The following is an 18,228-nucleotide window of genomic DNA, read 5'->3' as shown; positions in this document are numbered from 1 at the left end:
CACCCTGTGCTGTCCAGCTCACAGAATCCTAGGGCTGGAAGGGACCTCAGGAGGTCATCTAGTCCAGCCCCCTGCTCCAAGCAGAATCATACACGCCGTCAGAAGGGTGGCTACGAACTGAAGTAAGAACTGCTCCATAAAGCAGAAAGGCAGTAGAGAGCATTCCAGCAGAATGAAAGTTCACGTCTGCGATAGGAGGTAAAAAATAATTACAGCACTGTTATGGACAGTGCAGCCTAGAACTCCCTCAAAGAAGGGAGATAAGAGATACGGTTGAAGTAGTTTAGTGGAAGGAAGAGAGTTCAGACAAATCAGCACTATCCATAATTACACTGCATCCTTCAGGTAGTGCATGTGTCTATGATTTCAAGTTAAATAGCACCCTTTATAATTCACAGTTTGACCTCAAGGGAGTTTTTACTTCTCTAAAATATATAGTTATATGCCACATATTGTCTGCAGCCCCCTCAAAAATATCACACCTGGTGCTACCTATGGCACTAAGCACGCAAGCAAGGGTTGCAAACTATGCTGCACGGGTAGAGCTGCATCTCCGTGGGAAAGTAGGCGAAAGAGAGAACTTCACACTGCGCAAGTCATTCCTCCCAGAACAACTCCGCCATCTCTCCTCCAAAGGGATCACCTTCAGGACGCAGAGCCATCCTGAACAGGAGAGAAGGACAAATGGGAAACCCCAAGCCCTACCATTCAAATCCCCCAGGGGGCCTGGGGCGGGGACTCAATTAACTGGATTGGTTTTAGCACCCTAGGAGGAAAGTCCCCATGGGAGTGAACGAGCAAGGTCTACTCTTTCAGAAACAGCAGACAGAGGGGGTCTGCCCCCACTCGGGGCGCGAGTTATTTTAAAACGTTTCCTACCAATCGGAAGAGAAGACCAGATGACCAATATGATCCCTTCTGGCCTTGGCATCTACACATTCGTTACCGCAGCCACTCCCAACTCCTTCCATCTCCATCTAATTCTATGGCGATCGACACTCAGCTTAGCCCTGTCATATTTCTCCTCTCCACCCTATTCAGAGCCTTGCATCAAACCCCCCACCCCCCACACAACGCGTTTGGATAGCGAGGAGTCCCAACTCTCCACATTATGTTGCGTGGTCCTTTGCTGCAGTCGCCCTCCTACATCATCACTTCGACACGATGCTTGGCGCAGTTAGAGCAGAACTCCACCCAAGCGTCCGACCACGGCCTCTGCTGCATCTTTCCTCCCCGCTTCTTTTAAGACAGGCACCCACTCAGCACAAGGGCGGCGCTTAGGGCTCAAACAAGGTTTATACCTTCATAGCGGATGCAAGCCCAGAGGTGCCGGATCAATGACCTGCTAAGCCTGGGAGATGCCATTGAGCACTAATTAATGTGCCCCTACAGACTGAACATTTGCTGTGTATTAACTTCTATACCGGGGCCAGCAACCCGCAGCATGTGAGCCGATCGTCAATCGGCACGCAAGGCGGGAGCTCCGGCCATGGCCCTCTGTGATGGAGTGGGGGGAGGGCATGTGTGAGTCAGGCTGGATGTGGGAGACAAGCAGAGCAGCTCCCAGTGGCTATGGATGACCCTGGGGCTACAACCGGCAGGTAACACCTCTGCCCTGAACAAAGAGGAGGGAGGAGCCGAGCTGGTTTTTGAATCGGGGGCGGCAGTTAGAAGCTGGGAGGAGAGAGAGCTGGAAGGCAGCCAGCCTGAGGAGGGGGAAAGCTACACCCCAGAGGGGCACCCCTCGGGCTCTTCTCCCCAGGACAGGTTGGAAGGACTGTCTCTGGCTGCTGTACTGTCGCTTCTGTGAGAAACTGGACATCTGTTGCCTAATAAACCTCCTGTTGTACCTGCTGAGTGAGAGTCACTCCTGCCAGCGGACGGGGTGCAGTGCAAGGGGACTCCTGAACCCCTTCACACCCTCTTCCCCACATACAGCAGGAACGCTGAGATCAGCAGATGCAGCTCTGCTCCTGTGGGTGCACACCACAGCGAGCAAAGCTGCCTGAGAGCCAGCCAGTGGAGGGGCAGGGCACCATGGATTGGCCAGGAGCATGGGGCTGGGCCCTTCAGGCTTCAGGGCAGCACGGAGCTGCCTGGAGCACAGGGCTGGGCCCTTCAAGCCAAAATGTGGAGCAGGGGAGGAGCTGCTCCCCCTGCTGCATGTGCCACTCCTCCCCCTGCCATCTGCCCTCCTCACCTTTGGAGAAGGGGACTGACCCATCTGCCCCCATCCCTCAAGGACAGAGACTGAGTCCCTCCGACCTCCCCAGCTCTGCCATCTGCCCCTACCTCCCCCAGGGACAGGGACTGAACCCAAACCACTCTGCCCACTCATGCCATCTATCTGCCCTGTCCCTGTGTACGCCCCCCCATAGGGACTGTGCCTCTCTGCCCCCCGGCCATCTGCCCTGGGGCACGGATTTTGTAATCCATCTCTCCCTGTCTCTGCTCACTGTCAGAGATGGGGGCTGAGCCTCTTGCTTTCCATTTCTGCTCTGTCTTCCTCTCTCGCCAGTCGCTGCCTCCTTCCTTTGGGCAGGTGGTTGGTTCATTCCGGCAAGGGTGGTAGAGGTCTGGCTTCCCCCAGGGCTGCCGAGTCCTCCCCTTCAGCTCGCTTGCTCCCAGCATATGCCAGCCTTGCCTCTGCATGCCATGGCTTTCCCTCCCGCTGCCACCAGACACAGCGACACGGTACAGCTCTGCATCTTCATTTATTTATTAATCAATCCATTGCAAGCAGGGCTACTAGTCACGTTATAAAGTACCACTGGCACTCAGACTGCACATCGAGGTCAAAGGTGACATTTCAGCACTCCGCCTCACAAAGGTTGCAACCCCTTCTATACTTTAAGGTTTACAGAACTCAATGTACATGGCACCCAAATCCTGCGCACAACTGGAACATGCTGAGACTAGAAAGACAAAGCCAGCGTGCTACACTCACAATACAGCTGGGGCACCCAAGCTTCCAGCTGAGAGCTGTATTAGCAACTGGACAGGAATAAGTGGACCATACCCAAGTTGCACAAAATAGACCAGGATGCAGATGCTCTTGTCTGAGTTTTGTCCTGCATCTACTAATGCCAGAGCCTTCAGTATCTTTATTTTTTGTGGGACTCTGTCTAAATAAGCAACTCAGATCATGCAAATCCTCCTCAAATGTGCTCAGCCACCATCTGATTCTACTGTCCAGCCGGGGGTCTCAGCCTTGTATCAGCTCCTGTCAATGCAGCCACATGTATCCTTAATGCAAATCCACTGGCTTTCATGGATGCACCCCAAGGATGAATCTGGTTCAGAGTTCACATTTTGTGAGTTTTTGGAACAAAGTTATACGTGCAATAGTAGTAAGTCATGGACCAGGCTGGATACAGCCAAGAGCTCTGCAGCAACTCCAACATGAAATTGCAGAATTATTAAAAGGCATATAAAACCTATTGCTTAAAATCAGCCTCTGTACCTGACGACTGGAGAATAGCTAATGTGACAGATTTTTTAAGACTCCTCCTCCTAGCCATTAGAGGTGGTAAGTCTAACTTCAGCACTAGAAAAACTGGTTGAAACTATAGCAGAGAACAAACTTACCAGACACCTAGAGGAACATAACAGAATATGTTGGGAGAGAGCCCACAGGGCTGTTCTAAAAGGAAATCATGCCTCAGGATCTACTAGAATCCTTTGGGGGATGGGGAAAGTCAACAAAAAGGTGGAAAGATCTAGTGGAGTTAATGTACTTGGATTTTTAGGTCTTTAGTAAGGTTCCTCACCAAAGCCTCTCAAGCAAAGTAAGGAGTCACAGGATAAGGCAGAAGGTGTTTTTGCAGATCAGAAACTGGTTAAAAGACAGGAAACAGAGTAGGAATAAATGGTCAGTTTTCATAGTGGAGAGAAGCAAATAGCAGGTCCCCCCCCAAATGTGTACTAAAGCCAGAGCTGTTCAACAGATTGGTAAACGATTTGGAAAAGGGAACAGGGGTGTGATACAAGATTGCTCAAAATTGTTAAGTCCAAAGAAGACTGCAAAGCATTACAAAAGGATCTCACAGAACAAGGTGACTGAGCAAGAAAGTGGCAGATGAAATTCAAAGTTTGCACACTGGAAAACATAATCCCAATGACAGACACCAAAACGAACGGGTCTACATTAACTAGTAACATGGAAGAAAGAGGTCAGAATCACTATGGATGGTTCTCTGGAAACATCTGCTAATGCACAGCAGCAGTCTCAGAAAAGCTAACAATGTTAGGATCCAATAGCAAAAGGATGATAAAACAGAAAACATCATGTCAATACAGACAGCTCTGGTACACCCACCCCTTGAATTCCAAGTACAGTTCTGGTCACCCCATCTCAAAAAGAACAGGATAAAGTTAAGCTCATGGAGGATAGGCCCGTCAACGGCTATTAGCCAGGATGGACGGGAAGGGTGTCCCTAGTCTGCCACAAACTGGGACTGAGCAACTGGGAGGGATCACTTGTGATTGCCAGTTCTGCTCATTCCCTCTGGGACACTTAGCCCTGGCCAGTGTCAGAAGAAAGGCTACTGGGTGAGACGGACCCATGGTCTGACCTAATCTGGCCATTCTTATGTTCTTTAAAAAAAAATTATTTTACACACACACACACACACACACACACACACACACACACACACACACACACACACACACACACACACACACACACACACACACACCCCGAATTAAAAAGGTATGCAGAAGGACAACAGAAATGGAGATGGCTGGGAAACAGTTTCCATCTGAGGTCAGATTAAAAAACCCGGGAGTGTTGCTCTTAGAAAACAGATGACTGAATGGAGATAAGATAGAAGTCCGTAAGATCTTGAATGAATGGTGTGGAGAAAGTGAACACAAAACTGTTTACCTCTTGACATGACACAAAAATCAGGGGTCATTCAATGAAATTAATAGGCAGCAATTCTGAAAAAAGCATAAGGAAGTACTGCTTCACATAACACGTGGTCAACCTGTGGAACTCTTTGCCAGGGGACCTTGTGGAGGCCCAAAGAAATAACTGGGTTCAAATAAGAACTATATAAATTCTGGTAAGACAGGTCCACCAATGACTATAATGAGCCAACATGAATGGCACACACAGACACAACCCAATGCTGTGGGTATCCCCAAACCTCTGGCTGCTAGAAGCCAGGACTAGGTGACAGAGGATAGACCACTTTGTTCAGTTCACTCCCTCTGAAGCTAGATGGACCTTTGGCCTGACCCAGTACAGCCACTCTTATTTTGTTATGACAGCAGCTACCATAATAGCACAGCCTCATTCTAACAAAGTGGATTGTGTTCACAGCACGCTATATAGGTCAGGGCGTCTCTAAATGGAAGATAAGGTAATCCCCCTCAGACCAGCTCCGCATCTATGCTTTCCTCCCTCTGAAAGCCTCAGTAAAAGTTGTGCTATAGAAGTAAGCATGGTGCTGGCGATGTCACAATCACCGTGGCTAACAGCAAGTAGGAGCCAGCAATATAAAACAGTAAGGCACTTCCTCCTCACACAAACCACATTGCCTTAATAGCTGTTGCAGAGAAGGGTTACCTTCTCCCCCCTGCCACCCCAAGCGTGCTGGGAGAACCTACTAATAGGCCACATGGTATATTATGCTGTGCGATCACTTCCTGCAGAAGCCAAGAGGACCAGCTCATCAGATTTCAGGGAGGCAGTTAAGCCTTCCTGCACACATTACAGAGACGTACTTCTGCACACGGCCTGAGCAGTGCTTCCTGTGTGCATGGCTACAGTCTAGTTATAAAATTTGTGCGTGGACACACTGTGCTTGTGCACATGCAGGCTGTGAATTCACTACAAACATGGCACAAAATCTGCACGATGCGGATCAGTCTTTGGATTCAGAGAGGAGTGTTAAGGACATGGAGCGGGCTGCATGCTGCTGCTCTGTACCAGCTCCAAGTCAAACAGAAGGCCAGGCACCGACCACAGTGTGGATGTACAAGACAATGCTTACAATGCACGTGGGAGCCATGCTTTCTATTCTAATAGTCCTATAAAACAAAAACTCCACACAACACACACCGAAAAGCCGGGGGGGAATCCTTGCCCATTACTTATCAACGATAAGCATTTTAAGCAGGAAAGCAGCATGGTAGAGAAAACAGCAGATCCTTCTTCGGTTACATAATCATATTTCTACATAGCTGGGGCAAGTGGGGAGAAGCAGAGCCTACTAGCTTTGCACATCTGCATTGTTACCTTCACTTTTTCTCTTCTCAAGCAGCAGAAAAGACAATTTTCATCAAAAGACCAATCAGAAACACCTTCGGGCTCACAGTCTGAAAATCAGAGGAACAGCAAATTATTTCATATTCGTAAACCACAACTTACTGGTGCCAAAAGACAAACCAATAAATACCTGCTTCACAACATCCTTCTCTGGATTCTGCAGATGCAGAATTGATTTCTGACATGTTTTAAATCCCAAAATATTAGAAAAAAATATATGTACAATTGATCTACACACAATGAACCTGTTTCTTTCTAAGGAACACCACATACGTTGCCAGCTACATAAAGATGAACGCACATTCATTAGTAATTTTAGCCAATATGAAACTAACTGTGAGCATTGCCTGGGGGGAGGGAAAAAAGCACAAATCACCACGGTAACACACATTTTCTAGAGGCAGAGCTGAAATTGCTTCTGTGGTTAGAAATGCAGAACAAGACACAAAATTAAAGACTGAATACCTTTAAACAAACTGAGATCTTTTAATAATCCAGGTCCAAACAGCCCTTCTAGAATACTTTCAAACCCTAAAAGCAAAGAAAAGAATTGTTAGCTTTCTAGATTAAAAGTACATCACTACCCGAATACTTACAATAGCAGTTTTATATTTATCTGTTCCAAGAACAGATGTGAACATGTTTTCTCATAATATTTCCAATATCTATAGGTCAACTGTAATGACTAAATTACCAAGAAAACATCATAACCGAACCTGGAACCCAGTTTCATTATGGTACTTTTACAGACAATTAGGTTACTGTATAGAACTATGTTAGGCATAACAAAATGATTCTGGAAAGATAATGTGAAGTTTTAGTTTCTACGACATACCTCTCAATTCAAGGCACTCTCCCAAAATATTCATTACTTCAATAAGCACCCAAATTCAATCTCAAGGCGTGTGTAACTTTCCTAGTGAAAAGCCCTTTGGCCTCTTCATCACAAACGACTGACTTTGTGCCTTGTTCTAAATCTCAACGCTCAATTTCAACATAGGCTAGAGTTAAATTTCAAAAATGTTCCCCTCATAACTTATACCACAAGAGACTATTTAAAAATTCTTCTATATTCAGTGTTACAGGCCCATATTTTATATAGGGTCTGATTTACCTTTATGCGATGTCTATTGCTCTGTTAAGTGCTAATCAATTTTAGCACCCTGGTTAAAAGATTGACCCTCCCTCCTAAATTAGTGCCACTATGTAAAGTCAATATTAATCTAACTTCCACCTGAAAGTAAAGTCTACGAAGGCATTAACCACCCAATACTGACCAGGAGCCAAGTTAAAAGTAAGTGAAAATTAAATAGGGAAAACAGTCTTAAAAAAGGGACACAGTCAACTCAATCCTACTTCTGCACAAAAATGTTTTGCCTACTACTGCCACAAGTGACACCTAAGATTAGAAATGAAAAAAATAAGTTCTTTTAAGTATGGTCACTCCATGTGTTTCATTGCACTTTGTGTACAGCCTTCTTCTGTTTCTCCTGTTTGTGTGGGTCTTTCAAAAAATAGCAATGGGAGAGACAAAAACAATGGGAAACCACTATTATGAAACCACAGAAACGGGAAGGAGGTTTCTGGGAGGGAAAAGTGCCTGAAATTACTTTCAGTTTTGTTTTAGATGGGCTTGAATTGAGGTTGATTGCATCCTTTTAAAGGAACCAAGCTTAATACTAGAAGACAGCCGTTAATTCAGAAAGCAGCACTGTTTTCTGTGCGTACAGAATCTTGACCTGTTATCATGTGTCTTATACTTTGGACAGCATGGTCAATACCTCAGTGGAGGTCACAAACCATACTAATCCCCACTGGATGTAAGCTACAATTCTCCTGCACCACTAGCAGCATTAAGAACATTAGACACCAAATCTAAGACCCCGGAAGCACTTTCAGCATTTAATGTCACTTAGATGCTAAAAGCATTGCCAAGGAGTGCTATCAGTGGTGGTAGTATACCCACCATGGCCACGGGGACCAGTGCTCATATTTAAATTCTAAGAGAGCTGAGAAGGAGAGCCAAAGAGAGAAAATGGCAACCGGGATGTGGCAAAATACAAATGAGAGTGAAGAGAAAGATGAGTGACAATCAGAGGAAGGATTACTTAAAAAAATAAAGCAGAGAAGATTAAAAAAAAATCCTAAACAGCACCTTGTCAGGCAGACAAGCAGCACTGCCTCCAAAAAAGCCAATTCAGGCTTCAGGAAGTGGCAGGAACAATGGGGAAGGGCCGACCCACCTTACCTAAGAGAAGAAAAATAGAAGAATCAGGGTATTGACCCCTTATGTTCCAAATTTTGACCCCTTTACTATTACTGATAGGGCAATGACTCACAATAATTCACTTCTGGACTACACCCTAAAATAAGATGTCCAATCAACCTCACATATTTTAACTTTTTTGTTGTTAGAATGCAATGGTGCACAGAGATTTAACTCAAGTTCACCATTCTTAAAATAGTAACTGACTCATGCCCCCCAGTTTGTCATGCATGCAACAGCATATTGAAATCACTGCCGAGTTTTCCAGCCTGGGTATGGTACAATTGTAGTTCACGAGCCCACTGTTCTTACTGATGTTAATGCCACTCAGTTTTTATTAATATTAAATATTGGATTTAGCAGTTGCATAGCAACAGCAGAACATCTTATGTGCAATGCTTGACATTACAAACGGCAAATAAGGGAAGAATGAATGTATTCAAAAATTATACTAAGGATCTAGTAGAACCACCATATAGCCCAAGCAATAAATAAAATAGAATAAAATAAAATGAGTGCAACATAGCAAAGGTGGAATAAGATTCGCCATGTTATGTTCAATTACTCAGGACTCAAAAAAAAAAAAAAAAAAAAAAAAGCATTTGTGCACAATGAATCACATGAAATACACTGAAAATAAAATCTTGAAAAGGAACAGCCTACTTTTTATAGCAATTTTTCTCTCCGTTATCACTGCTCTTAGAAGCTTACAAAATTCCCGCTGATTTTGTCCTTTCCCATTTTGAAGGTGTTTTTCCTGAATTTCAAATGGAATAAATAATAATATGGATGCCTTCGTTAAATTCCTTGTGTGTCACCTTCCATCATCTAAACCAGGATTTGATAGCTTACAGCAGCTAAAGAGCAGGTCCAATGGGGGTGGGAGGGGGTCACAAAAATCACAGGCAATGAGGGGAGAGAGAGGGGAATGAAGATTCCAAGATTTTAGAAGGTTTCTGCAGTTTTTAAAGCATTTCCTACCCTGCTCCATGGGACCTAAAGTTTTGTGTTTTTTGTTTTTTTTTAAAAAGCTGCTTTTTCCATCGTTAAGTGACCCACAAAATGAAGACAGAGAAAAATGAACAGAATTTGTCTTTTATTCTTTATAATGTATTAATGACTCCAAAGAGCTGGGTTCTTTCCCCCCCAATTTGTGTTTTGATCACTCACTAGAAGTCACTCACTTTTTGGGAGATGTGTTTTTAACTCTTGCACTTAAATAGCATTTTTAAATACTGAAAGAAATAAGCGTTAGTATTTTTTAAAATGTTTACTAGTCTGAAAGTAACAATGCATTCTTGTTCACTCCCGAAGACTTCATGGTGTCAGAGTATTAGTTAAGCAAGCAAAAACCTCAAAACCATAACCACTGAGAGGAGAATGCATTGTTACATTCAGACTATTAAACAATTTTCAAAAATATTAACACCCATTTCTTTGGTACCAAATGACTGGAAGACGGCCAATATAACACCAACATTTAAAAAAGGCTCTAGAGGAGATCCTGGCAATTATAGACCGATAAGTTTAACATCAGTACCAGGTAAATTAGTAGAAACACTAGTAAAGAGTAAAATTGCAAGGCACATAGAAGAGCACGAATTGTTGGGCAAAAGTCAGCATGGTTTCTGCAGAGGGAAGTCGTGTCTGTCTAATCTATTAGAATTCTTTGAAGGGGTTAATAAACATGCGGACAAGGGGCACCCAGTGGACATAATATACCTAGATTTCCAGAAAGCCTTTGACACGGTTCCACACCAAAGGCTTTTATGTAAATTAGGTGGTCATGGGATAGGAGGAAAGGTCCTTTCATGGATCGGGAATTGGTTAAAAGACAGAAAACAAAGGGTTGGAATAAATGGTAAATTTTCACAATGGAGGGGGGTAACTAGTGGTGTTCCCAGGGCTCAGTCCTGGGACCGATCCTGTTCAACTTGTTCATCAATGATCTAGAAAATGAGGTAAGCAGTGAGGTGGCAAAGTTTGCAGATGACACCAAGTTGTTCAGGACAGTCAAAAGCAAAAGGGATTGTGAAGAACTACAAAAAGATCTCAGCAAACTGAGTGATTGGGCAGCAAAATGGCAAATGAAATTTAATGTGGGTAAGTGTAAGGTAATGCATGTTGGAAAAAATAACCCAAATTACACGTACTACATGATGGGGTCAAATTTAGCTACGACAGATCAGGAAAGGGATCTTGGAGTTATAGTGGATAGTTCTCTGAAGACATCCACGCAGTGTGCAGCGGCAGTTAGTAAGGCAAATAGGATGTTAGGAATTATTAAAAAAGGGATCGATAATAAGACAAAAGATATCATACTTCCCCTATATAAAACTATGGTACGCCCACATCTCGAGTACTGCGTGCAGATGTGGTCTCCTCACCTCAAAAAAGATATATTGGCATTAGAAAAGGTTCAGAAAAGGGCGACTAAGATGATTAGGGGCTTGGAAAGGGTCCCATATGGGGAGAGGCTAGAGAGACTGGGACTTTTCAGTTTGGAAAAGAGGCGATTGAGGGGCGATATGATAGAGGTATATAAAATCATGAATGGTGTGGAGAAAGTGAATATAGAAAAATTATTTACCTTTTCCCATAATACAAGAACTAGGGGACACCAAATGAAATTGATGGGTAGTAGGTTCAAAACTAATAAAAGGAAATTTTTCTTCACACAGCGCACAGTCAACCTGTGGAACTCCTTGCCCGAGGAGGCTGTGAAGGCCAGGACTCTATTAGGGTTTAAAAAAGAGCTTGATAAATTTTTGCAGGTCAGGTCCATAAATGGCTATTAGCCAGGGATAAAGTATGGTGCCCTAGCCTTCATAACAAGGGCAGGAGATGGATGGCAGGAGATAAATCACTTGTCTTCTGTTCTCCTTCTCTGGGGCACCTGGCATTGGCCACCGTCGGCAGATGGGATGCTGGGCTTGATGGACCTTTGGTCTGACCCAGTATGGCCATTCTTATGTTCTTATGTTCAATATTTAAAAATATTATTTTAAGTGCAAGAGTTAAAAACAAATCTCCCAAAAAGTCTTCTACCAAAACCTGGGGAGAGTAGACGTCTGTCAAAAATAAAAACAAACAAAAAACTTTTGCAGGCCATCTTTGAGACTGCCCCCCACATACACAACACCAAGCTGCTGCCCCATTAACTCAGCCTTGGGAGAAAAAGAGAGCATGAATTCTCTTTTCCAGAACCATGGTCACTTTCATGAAGTGTTGGCTTCAAAACTTGGATGTGCCATTTACACGCAAACAGCAGCAAGCCTCAATAAAGCAGGATCATAGAATCATAGAACGCTAGGACTGGAAGGAACCTCGAGAGGCCATTGAGTCCAGCCCCCTGCCCCAATGGCAGGACCGACCACTATCTACACCATCCCTGATAGACATCTGTCTAACCTGTTCTTAAATATCTCCAGCAATGGAGATTCCACAACCTCCCTTGGCAATTTATTCCACCGTTCGACTGCCCTAACAGTTAGGAACTTTTTCCTCATGTCCAACCTAAACCTCCCTTGCTGCAGTTTAAGCACGTTGCCTCTTGTTCTATCCTCAGAGGCCAAGAAGAACAAGTTTTCTCCTTCCTCCTTATGACTCCCTTTTAGATACCTGAAAACCGCTATCATGTCTCCCCTCAATCTTCTCTTTTCCAAACTAAACAAGCCCAATTCTTTCAACCTTTTTTCATAGGTCACATGCTCTAGACCTTTAATCATTCTTGTCACTCTTTTCTGGACCCTCTCTAGTTTCTCCACATTGTTTTTGAACTGCGGTGCCCAGAGCTGGACACAATACTCCAGCTGAGGCCTAACCAGCGCAGAAGAGAACAGGAGAATGACTTCTCATGTCTTGTTCACAACACACCTGTTAATGCATCCCAGAATCATGTTTGCTTTTTTTGCAACAGCATCACACTGTTGACTCATATTTAGCTTGTGGTCCACTATAATCCCTAGATCCCTTTCTGCTGTAGTTGTTCCTAGACAGTCTCTCCCCATTCTGTATGTGTGAAACGGATTGTTCCTTCCCAAGTGGAGCAATTTGCATTTGTCCTTATTAAACTTCATACTGTTTACCTCAGACCATTTCTCCAGTTTATCCAGATCATTTTGAATTATGACCCTATCCTCCAAAGCAGTTGCAACCCCTTCCAGCTTGGTATCATCTGCAAACTTAATAAGCGTACTTTCTATGCCAATATCTAAACCGTTGATGAAGACATTGAACAGAACCGGTCCTAACACAGACCCCTGCGGAACCCCACTTGTTATACTTTTCCAGCAGGATTGAGAACCATTAAGAACTACTCTCTGGGTACGGTTATCCAGCCAGTTATGCACCCACCTTATAGTAGCCTCATCTAAATTGTATTTCCCTAGTTTTTTGATAAGAATATCATGAGAGACCGTATCAAATGCTCTACTAAAGTCTAGGTATACCACATCCACCCCTTCTCCCCAATCCACAAGGCTCGTTATCCTGTCAAAGAAAGCCAGCCGATTAGTTTGACAAGATTTATTCTTTACAAACCCATGCTGGCTGTTTCCTATTACCTTACCACCTTCCAAGTGTTTGCAGATGATTTCTTTAATTACCTGCTCCATTATCTTTCCTGGCACAGAAGTTAAGCTGACTGGCCTGTAGTTTCCTGAGTTATTCTTATTCCCCTTTTTATAGATGGGCACTAGATTTGCCCTTTTCTCCTCTTCTGGAATCTCTCCCGTCTCCCACAATTTCCCAAAGATGATAGATAAAGGCTCAGATACCTCTTCTACCAGCTCCTTGAGTATTCTAGGGTGCATTTCATCAGGCCCTGGTGACTTGCAGACATCTAATTTTCTTAAGTGATTTTTAACTTGTTCTTTTTTTATTTCAACTTCTAACCCTACCCCTTTCCCACTACCATTCACTATGTTGGGCATTCCTTCATCAGACTTCTCAGTGGAGACCGAAAAAAAGAAGTCATTAAGCATCTCTGCCATTTCCAAGTTCCCTGTTACTGTTTCTCCCTCCTCACTGAGAAATGGCCCGACCCTGTCCCTGGTCTTCCTCTTGTTTCTAATATATTTACAAAAAGCCTTCTTGTTTCCCTTTGTGCCTGTAGCTAGATTGAGCTCATTTTGTGCCTTAGCCTTTCTAATCTTTCTCCTGCATTCTTGTGTTGTTTGCCTATATTCATCCTTTGTAATTTTTCCTTGTTTCCATTTTTTATACAATTCCTTTTTTATTTTGAGATCATGCAAGATCTCCAGGTTAAGCCAAGGCAGTCTTTTTCCATATTTTCTATCTTTCCTACACAGAGGGATAGCTTGCTTTTGGGCCCTTAATAATGTCCCTTTGAAAAACTGCCAACTCTCCTCAGCTGTTTTTCCCCCTCAGTTTTGCCTCCCATGGGACCTTACCTACCAGCTCTCCGAGTTTACCAAAATCTGCCCCCCTGAAATCCATTACCTTTATTTTGCTGTTTTCTGTTCTACCCTTCCTTAGGATTGTGAACTCTATGATTTCATGATCACTTTCACCCAAGCTGCCCTCCACCTTCAAGTTCTCTACCAACTCCTCCCTATTTGTTAAAATCAAATCTAGAACAGCTTCCCCTCTGGTAGTTTTTTCAACCTTTTGGAATAAAAAATTATCTCCAATACAATCCAAGAACTTACTGGATAGTCTGTGCCCTGCTGTATTAGTTTCCCAACATATATCTGGATAGTTGAAGTCCCCCATCACCACCAAATCTGGGGCCCTGCTTGACTTTGTTAGTTGTTTAAAAAAAGCCTCATCCACCTCTTCCGCCTGGCTAGGCAGCCTGTAGTAGACGCCTAGCAGGACATCACCCTTGTTTTTTACCCCTCTTAGTCTAACCCAGAGACTCTCAACACGTCCACCCAGGTTTCCATACGATGTTCAAATAGCACCAGAGAGTCTATTTTCTCAGTTATCTAGGAAACTGTAAAAAGAGAATAGACGCTATTTCCACCCACCCACCCCAAAAAGGAAAAAAAAAACAAACCACCCCCCCCATGGAACCATAATGCTATGAACAGTTATTCCTGAAGCCGTTGTTCTGACGAACATGGTTTATATTTCAAGCTCTGCAAGAGATCTAATTAGCACATAAACATCTCTAATTTTTAGACCCCATGTGAATCCAGCAACTTTTGCTGTACTTAAATCAATAATAAGGCTGCTTAAAATATTAGTGATGAAAACAATATTTGTGAGGCTCATAAGCGTCTTTCCCTCCCTCGCTAACCCGCAAGGGAAAAACCATCACCAAATTCAGAAACTGCATAGTGTTTTGGCTGTGTCCTCCCATCCCGTGTCCTCTCTTACTCCCCTAGGGCTTGTCACTAACCCAGGTGCAGACACAGTCACTAAGGCGGCCTAAACTAAGAAAGTTGAGCGGAGATATGCAATTCTACCTATGCCAATTGTGTAATGAAAATCGATGTATCTGCACTCGCCTAATTTGTCTGTCTACACAGGGAAGGTGGATGGGAGAAAACTCTCCTCTAGACTTCCTTTACTTCTCTCATCTCACGAAGAGTCCGGGGTCGACTACAACTTGAGAAGTCAATTTTGCACATCTGTACTAGGGGTAGCTTAGATGTAGCTTCAGACTTTATCCTGCAGTCCCATTCTCTCACACTAACAAATCACAAGCACTTCCATAGAGTCAGTTAATGGGGTTCTGCACGAGAGTATCCCTGTGCCCATGGAGAGTGCAGGACTGAAGTATTTGATTACTCTAAAGCCAATATTGGGCATTGGATCGTTGACATCACACAGAAGTGTAGGTAACCCTGTATACAGTAATGACAGAAGTACCACCACCAGCCAAAGAGCCATGACAGCCTTCTTAAAACTTACTTTCCTTAATTTTGTACCTGGAATAAGATTATGATAACTGCAAGGTTCAGGTTTTGCAGGTTAAGTAGTAATGTAACAGGTTAGGTATTTTAAAAGAAACAATGCAAAGAAAGTAACTGTGTTCCAGTCTGAATTAACATACCACTTGAATTAAAAAGTGAACATCACAAAGGACCCAAAGGTGGCAACAGACCTACAATTTATTTACAGGTACCCAAAATCTTTGCCTCTAGCTTCTGGGAAGAGACCATCATTACTGTATTGGGCCATCTTCTAAATTTGTTAAAGGGACCACAAAAACAGTTTGTATAAAAGTGTGTTTTAACAGATTTTAAACAAAGGTTTCTGCAGGTTTTTAAACGTAGTACATTTTGTTTATATTCGTTAATGTAGGGCTCCTCAGCGTTGCCCCTTGAAGCATGCTGAGCAAAACTCAAGATGCCTGAAAAATAAGGAAATGGAGGGTTAATGTTGGCCACACAATCTTACCTCTGCTCACCATCAGCAATGCCCGACTCTATCCCGTTAACACAGAGATCTTACATTCTCCCAAACATGAAGCACCTGAATGTATAGCATTGTACCTCCTTTTCCAACCCATTCACTTTTACCCACATGATTCCACTTCAGGTACTTTCCAGACTCAAGAAGTACTGCATACAAGACGGGGGACTATTATAATACACTTCATCTTGACAGATGTAAAACTGATCACAGCATTAAAAATTAATGACTCCTTCGGTACAAGTGATCTGACTTGATCACACACACAATGTGCAAACTGAAAAAAGGCCAAACAGCAAAATGTGTAATCTGTACTCTTTACAGGGCCAATTTCACAAAACCGAAAGCAATTATGAACCAATTCAGTGGGAAGGAAAAAACAAAGAGAAAGATATGAATGATAACCAGGAACTAGAGACCAAGTAAGCCACAATCAAGAAAGGTTATGCTGGTTATTAAAAAAACAACCTCACTTACAGGGAAGTGATAGAAACTATAAAATATTATATGTATACATAGACATGTATGTAAGCATTAGGGCTGTCACAATTTTAAAAAATTAATCATGATTAACTGAACTGTTAATAATAGAATTTCCACTTATCTGAATTAGATGTTTTCCTCATTTTCAAATATCTCGATTTCAACTACAACACAATAAAAATTGCACACTATTTTTGATTACAAATATTTGCAGTGTAAAAACCAAAATAGTATTTTTCAGGTTTTCTCATTACAAATACTGTGGTTTCAATCTCTATGGTGAAAGGTAATCTTACGAATGTAGACTCATGTACAAAAAAATAAATTAAAAACTAAACAACGTAAGACTTGAAACTAAAAGTCCACTCAGTACTACTTCTTGTTCAGCCAGTCTTTCAGACAAATTAGTCTGTTTATATTTACAGATAAACAAAAAGCAGGCAGCATTATAACATCACCAGAAAGTAAGAAGTAGTATTTGCATGGCACTGCTGTAGCCATTGTCACCAGATATTTACATGCCAGATTCACTTAAGGATTCGTTTGTCCCTTCACGCTTCAACCACCATTCCAGAGGACATACATGCATGCTAGTGATGGGTTCTGCTCAATAATGATCCAAAGACTAATGCGTATTCATCATCCTCCAAGTCAGATACAACCATCACAAGGCTGAGGATTTTGGTTTTTTGGGGTGGCTTGGGTTCTGTAGTGTCAGCACCAAAGTGTTGCTCTTTTGAGACATCCAAAAGCATGCTGCATGCTCTCATATTTGGACTGCACTTCAGAGCCTTAAACCTTCGGTTGAGTGATGTAGCTATTTTTAGAAATCTTACGTTTAAATAAGTGCAAAGAAGGTACCAATACGCTGCAAAAAAGTGTTCTTAAAACAAATGTGCTGGGTCATCACCCGAGACAGCTATAACATGAAATACATGGCAGAAGGCACAAACAGAACAGGAGAGACAATTCTCCCTCAGGCACTTCAGTCAAATTTAATTTTTTTTTTTTTTAATGTATTAACATGAGCACCATCAGCACTTAAGTATGTTCTCTGGCACGGTGGCTGAAGCATGAAGTGGCATATGAATATTTAGCTTATCTGGCATATTAATAACTTCAACAGTGCTAGCTACTGGAGTCCCATGAGAACACCTTTTTTCTTTCAGGTGATCTTGTAAAGAAAAACTGGGAAGCATTATTTCCCATAGAGAAAAGTTTTTTCATGTTTAAGTGACTGTCTGAGCAAGAAGTATGACTGAAGAGACCTGTATGCATTAAAGCTTCAGGTTGTTTTGAGTACATCTACGTAAAAAGGTCAGACGTGTGCCACGAAGCCTCTTACTGAAGGACAAGCCCAAGAGAGAAACCAACAGAACGCTACTTGCCATCACCTACAGTCCTCAGCTAAAACCTCTACAGCGCATCATCAGGGATCTGCAACCCATCCTGGACAATGATCCCCCACTTTCACAGGCCTTGGGAGGCAGACCTATCATTGCTCACAGACAACCTGCCAACCTAAAACAAATCCTAACAAGCAACTATACACCGCACCACAGTCACTCTGTCTCAGGGACCCATCCATGCAACAGACCTCGTTGCCAGCTCTGCCCACAGATCTACACCAGCAACACCATTACAGGACCTAACCAGATCAGCCACACCATCGTGGGTTCATTCAGCTGCACATCTACCAATATAATTAATGCCATCATGTCCCAGCAATGCCCCTCTGCTATATACATCGGACAAACTGGACAGTCTCTACGTAAAAGAACAAACGCACACAAATCAGACATCAGAAATGGCAATA

The 18,228-nt window shown here is 43.0% G+C and overlaps 1 protein-coding gene across 1 annotated transcript in view; it reads right to left on the bottom strand.

The window, feature by feature from the left end:
• Positions 1 to 18,228, bottom strand: part of LCOR (ligand dependent nuclear receptor corepressor) — a 105,235-nt gene that overhangs the window by 34,782 nt on the left and 52,225 nt on the right. Inside the window, exons 2-3 of the mRNA XM_074999327.1 lie at positions 6,743 to 6,808; positions 6,248 to 6,327 (exon numbers count right to left, since the gene is read on the bottom strand). Coding sequence (XP_074855428.1) covers positions 6,248 to 6,327; positions 6,743 to 6,808 — 146 coding nt within the window. The remainder of the gene's footprint in view (positions 1 to 6,247; positions 6,328 to 6,742; positions 6,809 to 18,228) is intronic.

Source organism: Carettochelys insculpta, chromosome 7 (genome assembly GCF_033958435.1).
Source record: "Carettochelys insculpta isolate YL-2023 chromosome 7, ASM3395843v1, whole genome shotgun sequence".
Classification (NCBI taxonomy): Eukaryota; Metazoa; Chordata; order Testudines; family Carettochelyidae; genus Carettochelys; species Carettochelys insculpta.
This window is presented reverse-complemented; position numbering and strand designations above follow the sequence as displayed.